The sequence below is a fragment of the Poecilia reticulata genome, linkage group LG21, assembly GCF_000633615.1.
Source record: "Poecilia reticulata strain Guanapo linkage group LG21, Guppy_female_1.0+MT, whole genome shotgun sequence".
NCBI lineage: Eukaryota > Metazoa > Chordata > Actinopteri > Cyprinodontiformes > Poeciliidae > Poecilia > Poecilia reticulata.
This window is the reverse complement of record NC_024351.1, coordinates 523,752-537,264: the sequence shown is the minus strand read 5'-3', so window position 1 is coordinate 537,264 and position 13,513 is coordinate 523,752. Positions and strand designations below refer to the sequence as shown.

General features: G+C 47.4%; 4 protein-coding genes across 5 annotated transcripts in view; 2 read left to right on the top strand and 2 right to left on the bottom strand.

Annotated features, from left to right (window-relative positions):
- The window catches only part of cd109 (CD109 molecule), a 13,995-nt gene extending 12,759 nt beyond the window's left edge, over positions 1–1,236 (bottom strand). Inside the window, exon 1 of the mRNA XM_017302094.1 lies at positions 80–1,236. Coding sequence (XP_017157583.1) covers positions 80–152 — 73 coding nt within the window. The 5' untranslated portion in view covers positions 153–1,236. The remainder of the gene's footprint in view (positions 1–79) is intronic.
- Positions 1,237–1,651: 415 nt separating this feature from the next.
- Positions 1,652–3,939, top strand: naa20 (N-alpha-acetyltransferase 20, NatB catalytic subunit). Its single transcript, XM_008396951.2, has 6 exons — positions 1,652–1,779; positions 2,160–2,184; positions 2,767–2,857; positions 2,928–3,063; positions 3,141–3,286; positions 3,734–3,939. The coding sequence occupies exons 1-6, from the start codon at positions 1,727–1,729 to the stop codon at positions 3,817–3,819; spliced, it is 537 nt and encodes a 178-aa protein (XP_008395173.2). The 5' UTR covers positions 1,652–1,726; the 3' UTR covers positions 3,820–3,939.
- crnkl1 (crooked neck pre-mRNA splicing factor 1) lies at positions 3,882–9,976 on the bottom strand. 2 transcript variants are annotated; one of them, XM_008396950.2, is made up of 14 exons: positions 9,789–9,975; positions 8,710–8,862; positions 8,506–8,597; positions 8,191–8,349; positions 7,022–7,188; positions 6,568–6,746; positions 6,323–6,493; positions 6,059–6,250; positions 5,930–5,989; positions 5,776–5,856; positions 5,440–5,679; positions 5,133–5,234; positions 4,809–5,057; positions 3,882–4,316 (listed from the first exon to the last, which is right to left on the bottom strand). In XM_008396950.2, exons 1-14 carry the CDS (start codon positions 9,834–9,836, stop codon positions 3,972–3,974), a joined length of 2,238 nt encoding a protein of 745 aa, XP_008395172.1. In that variant the 5' UTR covers positions 9,837–9,975; the 3' UTR covers positions 3,882–3,971. The 2 variants fall into 2 exon arrangements, with proteins under 2 accessions (XP_008395172.1, XP_017157783.1); XM_017302294.1 differs by lacking the exon at positions 5,776–5,856 and having other exon boundaries at positions 9,789–9,976.
- A 71-nt stretch (positions 9,977–10,047) lies between these two features.
- Positions 10,048–13,513, top strand: part of cfap61 (cilia and flagella associated protein 61) — a 23,231-nt gene continuing 19,765 nt past the window's right edge. The window contains exons 1-5 of the mRNA XM_017302093.1: positions 10,048–10,319; positions 11,622–11,781; positions 11,884–11,960; positions 12,034–12,101; positions 12,181–12,301. Coding sequence (XP_017157582.1) covers positions 10,186–10,319; positions 11,622–11,781; positions 11,884–11,960; positions 12,034–12,101; positions 12,181–12,301 — 560 coding nt within the window. The 5' untranslated portion in view covers positions 10,048–10,185. The remainder of the gene's footprint in view (positions 10,320–11,621; positions 11,782–11,883; positions 11,961–12,033; positions 12,102–12,180; positions 12,302–13,513) is intronic.

Here is a 13,513-nt window from a genome sequence, read left to right as displayed (position 1 = left end):
GGGTCGGGTCGGTTGGTGGGATCTGGGTCGGGTCGGTTGGTGGGATCTGGGTCGGGTCGGGTGACGGACCCGGGGTCAGGTCGGTAATTGGGTCGGTTGGCGGGTCGGGTGACGTTCCAAGCGTCCGGCCTGGAGAACCAGAGGACGGACATCAGAAACCGGGTCGGACCTCCAGGTTTTTATTGCTGTTCTTTCAGAACCACCGGCCCGTTTAAAGGTTTCTGGTCCAAACCGACCGGAACAATCTCTAAAATCTGAAATGTGACGTAATTTATTTACACATGAATCTTAAAACGGGAGAATCAATAAAAACATTTTATTCTCGCGATGTTATGAATTTGTTCTGGTAAAATAAAATTTATCTCGTAATTTTATGACTTGATTCTCATCATTTCATTTCCCCAGTTTGGTCCGAGAACATGCCCTGGACAGACAGGTGACCCGTCCAGGTGACCCGTCCAGGTGACCTGTGACCCCGCCTCTCGCCCGGAACCTGAGCTGCAGAGGCAGCAGCTCCTCCTGACCCACTGAGGCTCCAGGTGTTAGAAATGGATGGAAGGTCTGAGAACATAACATTCAGTCTACATAATGAAAAAACTAATAAAAAATGAAGAAAATCTAAAATATTAATTACTTAATGTTAAAAAGTAAAGATCAATTATTTACTTTATATAAATTAGCAAAAAGACTCAAATGATTTGGTGATTAAATAAAAATTAGTTATTAAAATGTTACATTTAAAACAATATTTCAAAGACAACCTAGTAATTATCTTAAAAACAGATAACTGATCAAATGAATTGATTCCAATAGTCCTACAGGTGGTTTCCGGTCCCTCCAGGTGAGGTGGTTACCTGGCGCTGCTGCTCGCAGCCGCAGCGGGGATGAGGAAGACTCCGCACAGCCACAGCAGAGCCTTCATCATGGCGGAAGTTCGTCTGAAGCCGCTGAGCTCACGAGCAGCCTTCACACCTGAGCGGTGGCCACGCCCCCTACACCTGCTGAGCGCGCAGATGAACAGTTCAGGTCCGAGGAGTTTTAACCCTTTACAGGCTGCTTCCGGCGGAACCAGAGCTCCGATCTGCTGGACCTCTAACCCGTCCAGAACCCAGCAGGTTCTGGTTCTGGAGACCCACAACGTTTTAGCCTGGATTGTTTTCACACTTACCCGTTTTATTGTTTTGAGCTGAACTTTGAACTTTAAATGTACAATAGAAATAAAACTTTATTTATTGGTTGTTTTTCTGCAAGTTACTATTTTTGTTAGTACTTTTTGTATTTATTTATTCTTCTATTCATCCTAGTTACTGCTTCCTTCTTCTTCTACTGCATTAAACTGACTCCGGGTTGATTATCGTGTCAGCACAGAATTAGCCTGGAAACCAGAGCCTCTTATTTCAAACTGCTCCTGTGGGTCTGATGGTTTGGTCACCTTTAGCCACATGTCATCGTTCGCAGTAACTTTATTTTCAGCAGTGATGATCACCAGAACTCCCAGGCCGACCTGTGATTTCTCTACTAGCGTGGAGTCGTTCCGCTCTGGCCCAGCAGGGGGCAGACATGGCCCTGGAGAGGCTGCAGTGCTCGCTGGTTCCAGCAGGGGGCAGACATGGCCCTGGAGAGGCTGCAGTGCTCGCTGGTTCCAGCAGGGGGAGCTACCGGTGGAAGTGGCTGGTGTTCGAGCTCCTCCTCTTCCTCAGCGGACAGCAGCGGCAGCAGGAGGAAGATGACTTCGTTACGGCCGTTTACCTGCGACGATCTGTTTAAATTCAACAACATGTGAGTCAGAAGCAGCCCGGTTCCGGCAGAACCCGTCCGTCTGTTCCGAACCCAGCCGTCGGGTTCTACCCGGACCCGGTCAGATACCTGGGATTACCTCAGATTATCTGATCAATTCAAACATTTGCTTCCTTCAAACTGATGCCGAATTATCCGTGACGCCCATCGGAACCATCTGGGTTAATGTTCGATTCCAGCCTGATGTTTCAACTCGTTAATTTAACGTAAAATCTTATTTGAGCACAAATATGTTCAGAGTTCGTTCATGTTGACTTACTGGCAGGTTCCTCCCGTATTTGTGATCAATAATTATTTTCCAGAAGCAGCAAAGTGATCAATAAAAGTAAATTTAACCATTAAATGTTTCAATCTTTCAACAGAAACCTGGATCCTCTCACAGAAACTGTATCCTTCTCCAATCACGTTTCTTTATGTTTCATGCATTTTCATGTTAATGTTTATATAACTGATATTTTAGAATTTAAGATTTACAGGCACAATTATTAATATATTAAACATTAATAATTGTTTTCTGTATATTGTCCTTTAACTTCTGCAGTGTCTGCTAAAGTATTCACATTTTTCCCCATTTAACTGAGAAGCGTGTTACGTGACCAACATGGCGTGTATAGTTTAGTGGAAGGAAAAAGTCTTCATCATTTTACTACTTCTAAAAACTGAAGTGTTGAAACGTTTCCTGTAGTGGTAAAATAAGACAAGCTCTGCTCATCGCTATAATAGTGACGCATGGTGGTGGCAGCATCATGCTGTGGGACAGGAAAGCAGGTCAGTCGACTGGAAGCTGGAGCTTCAGGAAACCTGAGTGGAAACCTTCAGATGTTCAGAGCTGCTGGAGGCCAAACCCAGAGGGGCTGAATACAAAAGCACTCCACACTTTTCAGCGTTTTACCATGAGAACCTTGAATTATTCCCCTCCACCCCCCGGCTGTGCAGCCCTGTGTGTCCGTTTCCTCAGCCGGCCTGCAGTATGGGATCCCGTTCTACCTGCAGTACCTGGCCCACTGGCCCGAGTATTTCATCGTGGCTGAAGCGCCGGGCGGAGAGCTGATGGGCTACAGTAAGTGCAGCTGCTGCAGCACGCTGCTGCGGCGTTGCTGCTGCAGCATCACGTCTCTCTCTCTGGCCAGTCATGGGGAAGGCGGAGGGATCTGTGGCGCGGGAGGAGTGGCACGGCCACGTCACGGCTCTGTCGGTGGCCCCGGAGTTCAGGCGCCTCGGCCTGGCCGCCAAGCTCATGGAGATGCTGGAGGAGATCTCAGAGAGGTGAGTGACCTCTGACCCCCGGAGGGAGGCTCTGCAGGGTGTGTGTGACCCCTGAAGGTGTGACCTTTGACCTGCAGGAAGGGCGGGTTCTTCGTGGATCTCTTTGTGAGAGTCTCCAACCAGGTGGCCGTCAACATGTACAAGCGTTTGGGCTACAGCGTCTACCGCACCGTCATCGAGTATTACTCCGCCAGCAACGGGGAGCCGGACGAGGACGCATACGGTACGCCTTACTTTGACTAGGCCACAGCTCAACTTCGTCCTGATGGTCAGAACTGGAATCAGTCTGAACCTCAGTTTTAACTCAACAGGTTTTTCTGACTCAGCATTTAAATCAGAATAATCGCCTGGTAAGGTAAACTTCCATCTGTGACCACATGAGGGCGCTCTTTAAGCCCCACCTGACAAATTCAGAAACACTCCAACATGGGCGGGGCCAAGCCAGAGGGGCGGGGCCAACGGGAAAGGGGCGTGGTCAGGACCAGAGAAAGCCCGGTTGCCTAGCAACATTGATTAAAAAACCCAAATGTAGCCAGTTTTGTGTGATAAACCTGTCCTGACTTCCTGTTGGGTTAAAAAGCTTCCTGGCTGATTCTTCTTCTTCTACTGAAAGTCCAAACGTGTCAGAAATGCGTTTAGGTAGAAAACGGTTTTATTGTGGTCCCTGCAGACATGAGGAAGGCTCTGTCCAGAGACACGGAGAAGAAGTCCATCATCCCGCTGCCGCACCCCGTCCGGCCGGAGGACATCGAATAACCCGGCGCCGCGGCTCCCTGACCCCCCGCTGACCCCCGCTGACCTCAGAGAGCCGCTGGATGTACAAAATGCTTCAACGTTTAATTTGCTGTAAATTCTAATGAACATTTGTTTCAGAAACCGAGTCCGAGTCGTGTCTGATACAGAAACGTCTAGTCTTTGTCTTCCTCACTGCTCCGCTTCTTCCCTCCATCCTCTTCCTCACTCTCGCTGCTGCTGCTGTCGTCTCGGTCGTCGTACGTTTTCTCCATCTGGGCCTCGCCCTCCGGCGGTTCGTCAGGAGCCGCTGCCGGTTCCTCAGAGCGCTCTTCCTCCTCTGGAGGGTTTGCAGAATGCTGCTGCTCCTCCTCCTCCTCCTCCTCCTCTTCCTCCTCTTCCTCCTCCTTGGCCTGGTGCCTCTTCCACATCTTGGCCATGGCCAGCAGCTTGAGGTTGGGCTGGTTGGCGGCGTCCTCAGGGAAGATGTAGTCGTAGTATTCCTCCCAGCCGGCGTCCGACTGCAGAAAGATCAGCATTAATAACCACAGAAGAAGAAGCTGCTGCTGCTTCCCAGTACAAACAGGATTCCTCTGCGTCGCTCGAGGATCTTCAGCTGATCTGAGATCTTCACATGAGAGGAAACGGGTCCGGTTTTAACATTACAGAATGACAAATAGTTTTAATTACAAAGTCAGAAAATAAAAAAACTAGTTAAAATAATGAGAATGATAATCTGACGGCAGGTTCTTCTTCTATCTCAATATTTCCCAGATCTGTTAACCAAAGTTTTCTTCTCATTAAAACAGATTTTATTGTAATTTTATGACTTTCTGGTGAAAGTCTTTATTCCGCTGGTTTACTTTTTATGACTTTGCTCCTGTAATGAATTATTCTTTAAACTGAGAACAGCCATGAGGGATGAAGTTCCTGCAGCTCTGGAGACCGACTCTCCTCACGCTCCAGAACCAAGCGGCCCGTTTCCCGTCTCTCCCGGTTTCTGCCGTTCTTACCCCGTCTTCGGCCGTCAGCTTCCTCCTCTTCTTCACCTTCTCCGGCAGCAGCTTCCGGACGCGCTCCCTGGTGCCGTCGGAGCCAAACTCCCTCTCAAAGTCCCTCCAGGACTCGAGCAGCATCAGTCGCTCCTCCTTCTCCTCGCAGCTCCTCATGCTCTTGTTGGCGTCTTCGTAGGTCTGGCGGCTTCGCTGCAGCCGGTCGGGTCCGTCCACCGACAGCTCGAACTTGGCGTAACTGATCCAGACCTGCGCAGTGCGAGGCGGTCAGTCTGCTCTACCTGCTTCCATCGGCGCGGCGCGGCGCAGCGCGGCGGCCCTCACCTTGACGTGCTGCGTGCGCTGCAGCAGCCTCTTGTAGAGGTTCCTGGTGTTGTCAAACTGCTCCTGCTCGATCTCAAAGTCGATGTAGGACTTCCAGAGGACCTGGGAGGACAGCAGGACAGAGACAGCAGGACAGAGACAAACCCGATGAACCACATAGAAGAAGAAAAACCCTCTCTGTTCCTAAAACGGGTTCTGTAAAGAACCAGACAGGAGCTCCTGGGTGTTGATGCCACGTTCCTCACAGTAATAATAAAGCAGATGAGACCCGGACCGGGCTGATCAGAACCAGAACTGGGATCCAAACCTCGGGCATGTCCAGTCGGGGCTGGCTGATGGCGAGCTCAAAGATGGCGCGGGCTCGCTCCACGTCGCCCAGGATGGTCTCCAGCTCGGAGAACTTGATCCAGGTGGTGCAGTTCTCCGGGCTGAACTCCAGGTATTTCTCATACAGCTTCCTGCAGCGGTCGAACTCCCGCAGCTGCAGCTCCAGCTCGATGTAGCCCTTCAGCAGCTTGTTCTTGGGACACCTGCCTATGGCCGAGCCCTGGGCACAGAGCGGGTCAGAACCAGGGAGCGGGTCAGAACCACAGAGCGGGTCAGAACCACAGAGCGGGTCGGAACCAGCTCAGCTCTCTCTCACCATGATCTTTCTGGCTCCTGGCAGGTTCTTCTGTCGGATCTCAAACTGGGCAAAGAGCAGCCAGATCTTGGCGAACGTGAACTGAAACAGAACCAGAACCAGAACCGTCAGAAGCAGAGAGGCAGCAGACAGGCGGCTCCAGGTGCTCAGTTACCTTCTTATGAGGGATGAGCTCCAGACACGCCTGGTAGACCTGCCTCGTCCTCTCAGGGTCCTGCCAAACATCAACAGGTTAGGCCCGGTTCTGCTGGTTCTGGCTGCTCTGAGCGGCTGCAGAACCCACCCTGGTCTCCAGCTCCTCGTACAGGGCGTAGTTGATCCACAGGTAGACGTAGCGCCTCCAGTGCCTCTTCTCCTGGATGGGCGGCACGTTGGCGATGGCTCTCTCGTAGACCTCTCTCACCGTGTCGGCGTCCGTGTCGCTCTCCACCAGCCGCAGGTAGTCGAACCAGGCGTCGTAGTTGTGCGGGTTTGCCTGCGTTTAGCCGAACAGAGCGTCAGTGTGGATCGGCGGGTCGGCCCCGGCCTCCGGCGGCTCCTCGCCCACCTTGACCTCCTCTTCGTACTGGAACCGCCTCTTGCTGACGATGACGTCCTCGATTCCTCTGCGGTCTCCGAACTTCTTCTCAAACATGGTGTAGTTCTTGAAGAGCTCCTGCGCCTGATGCTTGGGGATCCTGTCCAGGGCGTACTTGTAGATGACTCGGACCCGCTCAAACTGTGGACCGAACACAGAGTCAGGAAAACCCTGGAGCAGTCACCGGGTCAAAGGTCACGGCTGTCAGAACTCGCCTCCTTCTGGGTCTCCTCGAACCTGGCGAAGGCCACAAACAGATTCTCGTCCACGTATTCCTCCCCGAAGAACTCCACGGCTCGCTCGTACACCTTCCTGCTGTGCGCCACGTAGCCGTGCTTCTCCTCGAAGCGAGCGTACTTGATCCAGTTCTTCACCTCGGGGTGGACCATCACGAGTTCACAGGAGTCAAGGAAACCACGGCTGTGGACCTGAAAGCGCTCGGATGGGTTTCTGAACCACTTCCATGTGCTCTACCTACAGAATCTGATGTGAACATGATCATGCAGTATCGGTACATTAATATTCAACCAAATCAGGATGGAAAATCCTGGAATCGCCCTGACCGTAAACTCTGAGCAGCTCCTACACCAATCTGGGGTACAAGCTGAAAATTGTCCCTAAATGTCCCTGGGATGCTTTAAAACATCACCAAACCAAACATCAGGATATAGCGCTCATAGATGCTGCGGGCTTTGTCCACTTCCTTATAGCGCAGCTCAAAGTTGATGTAGGAGTGCCAGGCCTGCTCCTCCGGCTCCCACTCCATCCAGCGCTCAAACACCTGCCTGCAGCCGGCCACGTTGCCCAGCATCTCCTCCATGTAGGTGTATTTGTACCTGCAGGAGCAGCAGAGGCTCAGCGTCAGACTCTGGAGCCAAGTTACCGTTAAACCGTCTGAAACCATTATCAACGTAACAATATTGTACCAAACAAGATTTACTAGGGCTGAAACGATTCCTCCAGTTCCTCGGTTAGTAAAATTCCTGGAGGAAAATTGACCTGCCTCGAAGCCTCGTTGTGTTTTATTTAGCTAACCGTGTTATTTGAGCTCTGACGAAAGCTTGACCAAAGCCAAGTGTTAGCGGCATGACGTCCAGTTTTCATCGTTTTCGGGGGACCAATAAACTTCCTTAAAATGCCGGGAGTTCGGCCGCCTGAGATGTTTCTGTGTGACGAGTCACATGAACACAAAGCTGTAAATGTCTGGCCAGGTCAGAGTTCATCTGTTAAACTGGAGATGAATCAAACCAAAAGCTGGAGACATTTTYATAATGACCTGCTCACAACAGACAGGCTTTCTGTGAGCCTCCTGGTTATTACAGTGAATATTATTCAGATTTTTGTATAACTTTTCTTCAGGTTAACTTAGAAAGTGAGTCGTTATTATTACAGGTTAGTTTTCTAAAGTGCAGAAAAGTAACTGGTAGAGAAGCTCAAACTGTTATAATAGATTTACCAATGTTTTATTTGATCTTTTTTTATCCGATTACCTGATTATTCATAAAATAATATTCCTTTACAACAGGCCTAATATTTACACATGCAATAGTTTAAAACTAATAAAAGACACATCTGTATAGATGTGCTGAACTCATCACATTAAATCATTTCAGTATTTATGGAAACATGTCATATACTCTAACGTGATTGGCTGACCTGCACAGCAGTTTAACCAATCAGCTCATTTATAAACAGGCTGACATCTGAACTAATTTAAAACACTGAATAATACAAATTAAATCTAGAATTATATTGTAATAACAAACAAAAGTGGAGCAGCTTTAGAAAGCAGAACGGGTCCAATATGGACGCCCGTGTACTGGGAGTCCTGGTCCTACCAGAACTGGTTGACCCGGGGCAGGATGGTGATGGCTCTGTCCCAGATGTTGCGGGCGTGGTTCACCTGGCGGCTCTTCATCTCCATCTCTGCGTACTTCAGCCACAGAGTGATGTTTCTGTGATCGACGTCCAGCGCTCGCTCGTAGATGGACCGAGCTCTGAAAGCAGACGGCACTTGAATGCATCGTTTAGAAACTCACTCAACAGTTCAGACCGGAGGAAATGAGGTCAAGCTTCTCCTCATAAACTTTAATGTAAAGCAAATGAATGCAGGGGTCAGGGGTCAGTAATGAAGCCAGCCACCAGGTGAATACCTCTGGATCTCCTTCAGGCTTTCCTCCCATTGTGCGTATTTAATCCAGTTACTGATGACAGTCCGGTTCTTCCTGATGTTGTCTTCAAAGCCCTTTCAGAGGAAGTTTGACAGAATCAGAACCTGCAGCTATCATGGTTTCCTTCATGAGAAGCAAATCTGAACCGTTTTATAGCATCAAAGTGTGTCTGGTGAGTGAGCCGACCTTCCTCTTCTTCAGCTTGTAGTCATTGAGCTCCTCCTTATCAGTGATCTTCTGTTTGGGTGGAGGAGGCAGAAGCTCGAGCTCCCTCTCTTTGGCCTCTCTGAGCAGCTGCTCGGCGGTGATCTGAACCTCTGCAGGAGCTTTATTCTTCACCTGAAACGACACAAACACCTGAGCCCCAAACTGTCTCTACTTCAGAAAAACACAAAGTAGTGGATGTGGGTGTAAAAGCACTTCTCTTCTTCTCAGAGTCCGATTTGAAACAATCATTTAAGCACAATAAAAATACTGAAATTCACAGATTTTAGACAACGTGGTCCTGGACTGAACTGTTCATAGAAGTTCTTTAAAACATCTGTAATTAATATAAAATCAGATACTTCAGTTACCTTCAACTAAAGTGAACACAAACTGACTTAAAGAAGCATGAAGAATAACCCAGCTCACCGTTTGAACCGGCTGTTTAAGCATAACTGCATCTAATGATGTTATTAAAAACACAGAACATTCATCACTTTGCAGAATAACTCCAGTTTTTTCTGGTCAAATTACTGATGTTTTGGTGCATCGAAGGTGGTCGCGATGCTGCAGAATTTAACATTTTTGCAACCAGGTATTCAATAAAATGTCTAAACAGACACAGATGGATGGACTCTCTTCACTCACTTCAAGATGTTGGAAACAAGAAGCATCCCGGAACAATAAACAAATCAAAATACAGGGGAAATAAAACTGGTCTTTTGTGTTTTAAGGAATTTGATGAAAGTGTAGAATGACCTGATGTAGGTTTGATGTACTTCGGATATTTATCTAATATAAACCACGTCAAAAACAAATAAACAGTAGAAAAACTCTTTAGTCCAGACGGAAGCTAACGTTAGCATTGTTGGAACAAACCAATAGAAGTAAGAAGAAAACAACATTATTTGAGCCTAAATAACCCCACAAAGTTTAAATAGTATATAGATGAGTAAAATAAATCATAGTGTATAGTTATAAAATCTACCTATTGTTAAATCTGCCCCCTTCTTTAGCGGCTGTTAGCATTAGCCGCGAGGTGCTAATCTTGCTAATCTTACCTTCGCCACCTTCGGGATACGCTGCTTTCCCGCCGCTGTAGACGCCATGTTGCCGGTGACTCCAACCGGTACCGTAGCTGGCAAACTATTAAAGAAAATAACACCACCCAAAACCACCTGCAGCAGCTTCCAGGAGACACTCTGAAACGTTTCTCTAACACCAGCAGGTAGCCGCCATGACAGCACCCATAATGCCGCGCGGCTCCAAAGTGCCGCGAGAGTGTTCGTTGCAGACGGCGTGGTGTTGCTATAGCAACGGAATCAACTGAACTTCATAAGGAGACAGAAAAGAGCCGTTTATCGAGTTAAAGTCAAAAAGTTTGAATCAAAAAAGACCAACCGAGGTTTGGTAGGAAGAAACCACAGAGTTTCCATCCAATAATAATCCCAGGAGAGGATGAAGAAGAGCTGGAGCGCGGAGGAAAATCTGACCGTCAGAAGGAGCCGTTCAGCGGACGCTTGGTGGATCCAGAATCTGATGGAGTCATCTGATCAGGCTGTCTTCGGGAGGATCAATGTCAATGATCTGCTGTGAGAACAAATCACCATCCTTCCAGTATTATTCCTGAAAATAATTTATATCAGCGGCAGCGGGGCTGGTCAGCACATGAAACTACTTTTATTTTCTTTTATTGTTATTTACATGATGCAAGTGACTCATTTCCTCCTAAATTCAAAGGTTTCACAGACAAATTAGCCATTTACTGCTTGAATAGGTGGATACAGCAACTAAAGATGGCGCTAAAGTAAGAGCATCACTACGTTGAGATTACAGAAGCGCTCAACAAAGATCCTCTCTGAAATAGATCGCACACTCACACAGAAAAATCCTCCACCCACCAGAAAACTACGGAGGGCTAAAAGGGACAAAATAACTGAATACATAATTAAATTATGAATTAAATGTAGCATAAAATTATTAACTCTTTGGTGCAGAAAACTGATTGAAAATCGATTTATTTACTGCATGTTTGTGTCTGTTAGGTTAAAGCAGCTCTTTAAACCATTCAGACGAACAACAGATGATTCATTACCTGCGATAATAACTCAGAAATAGTCCCAATAGTTTAGTTTTATTTCTTTCCTATAGGGAAAGTTTCTGTTTATATCACAGGTTTGTGGTACATTTCTATACTAAAGAAAAAGATATAAAACGTGAGATATTTCACAATGAGGTATTAACATTCATGGAAAAACCTTATAAGCTTGTATTAAAGCAGGAAGTACGGCGGCCACCGTCAGAAAGGCTTACAGTATCAATTATGCCGCATGAACTGATCAGTAGGTTATTGCGAGGGAACGGAAAAGACAGAAAATCCCATGTCCCCTGGAGGCTTCCGTATTTCATGGTTCCTGTTCAGCGTCACCCATCAAGGTCGTGGGCGGAGTTAGTATAAGTTTAAGGTTTAATGTTGGACTGAAACGATAAATCAGATCAGTTGTGATGAATTAATCAATTAAATAATTGTCAACTAATGTAGTGATTGCTTATCGTTAACTGGAGTTCACAGACTCTAAAGGTAATTTGCTGAAAGAACAACATATTCTTTCAACATTAACAACATAATTAAGTCAAAACTGCAAAAAAAGTAAAAGCGTTTAGCATGAAAGATAAAACTTTGTAAATCTGTTGTAGAGCTGCTCTGGCAGCTTCACATTCTGGATATGAATCTTTTCTGAAATACGTTTAGCTATCCAGTTATTAATCAGCTAATCAATATTAATATCCAGATCAGCTGCATGTTAATGAGCGTTTCACATGTTGGTGTTCAAATCATTTTCGGCTGCAGATGAAGATCCAACATGATTATTACAGGGTTTGTGTCCCTGCAGGGAGAAGGCCACCCTTGCCCTGACGGTGGGCGGCCAGTCGGGCAACGTCGTGGCTCACGCCTCCCTCAGCGACCTGCCCCCCCCCACCGCCGCCGCCGCGGTCGGCCACACCGCCTGGGAGGCCTTCCTGCGCTCACACTGGCCCGCCGCCAGATGCACTGTGGGTAATACTGTGCAGTCAGGGCGCCTCTCACCACTGAGTGAGAACGGGGTCAGCACCGGCTCAGGTGGTCATAATGTTCTGCCTGTTTCTCCTCTGCAGCCGCTGAACTCTCTGTTCCTGCGTCTGTTCGTGTCTCAGCCCAGAGTGGCTGAATCCAGCCTGGAGAAGATCCTCAGGTAGGCAGAACCAGAACCAGAACCAGACTCTGAGCAGTCCTGGGTCACCAGAACCTTCCTGATCTTCCTACAGAACCGCCTTCAGCATCAATTCGGACCTGGAGCACGTCCTGCTGCTCTGCCCGGAAGACTGTCCTCTAGGTGAGACCGGCTGCTGACCCAGCCCGGCTTGAGTTCTGCTTTCGCGCCCTCCCTCCCTGACGACCCGTTCTGTGAGCAGAACCGGTTCTGGGGAAGGCGTTCCAGCTGCTGCACTGGGAAGCCGACGGCGAGGCGCCGTGTTCGGCTCGGATCTGCAGACGGGAGAATCACTGCAAGCGGCTGCAAGTCCGCCGAGCCCGGTGAGCTCCCCATCTGGACCTTCAGCACCAGAACCAGAACCGGCAGCTCCCCATGTCAGCCCCGAAGCAGGTCTCTCTGTCTGCCACTAGGTGGCAGGAGGCGCTAGTGAGATGATTTAACAGGTTTAGCATGTTATCCGGTCCTGGCGTTATCAATGCTCAGGTTATTCCTGTAGTTTTCTGCTTTGTCCTTCCACCAAACTTTCCTTCCTGCTATTCGCTCTGTGAACAGCATGTTTTCTCCAACATGCTGGATCAGATCCTTCCTGGTGGACCAGAGCTCCAGAACTAACAGCAGAACTCTGAGCTGGTTTGGAAGCTGTGAGTAAAATGTTTGGGTGACCAGCAGGGGGCGCCGTCTGACAGAGGGATGACCTTTCTATTTCTATAGATGTTAAAATTAAACAGATATCTGAGTAATATGAGGAGGCCTGGTTGATCTTTATGATTTGCAGTTTGTAAAGTATCACAGTCAAAAATGAACAATAATAAAATAGTGGTTCGTTTTTTAAAGTCATATTTTCACCATTTTATTAATTTAGAAATGTCACAGTCTCAACAAAATATTAAGTTAGGAAGCTAAATATTTAGTTTGGACATTCAAAGTTAAATATTTATTTAGTTTATAACCTATCAACCTTAGTCCTATCCCCCATGAGGCTTTGCGTGAATTACGGGCACGACTTCCGTCGCAAACCGGAACCGGCATTGTTTACATGTTAGCAACGCGCTAACAGGCTTTAGTCAGAGGTTGTCGGTTATAAAATATGTGAGAACAGCAGCTATCACAGCAATTATTTATCTTGGCTATTTAGTTTCAAACTATTTAGTTTACATATCTAGCTTGTTGATTAAATATTTAGTCTGAATTTAAATATTTAGCTCAAACTAAATATTAATTTGGATTGAAGGTTATTTAGCTTTTGGTTAAATGTTTACTTGGTAAGCTAAATAGCCTAGCTATACAGTTTATAAACTAGATTAAGTTTATAAACTATATATTTAGGTTATTTAGCTTGGCAAATAAAATGTAGGTGGCAAGCTAAATATTTAGCTCCAAGCTAAATGTTTTGTTTGACAACCACATAGACATAATCTCTGGTGGTAGACCCCGCATTGGCTGCTCCGGCGCAGGAAATACGGCGGCCATCTTGGAGAGGTCGTCCCTCCTACTTTGCTCAACCAAAACAGCAGAAGATGCCTCAGCACTGA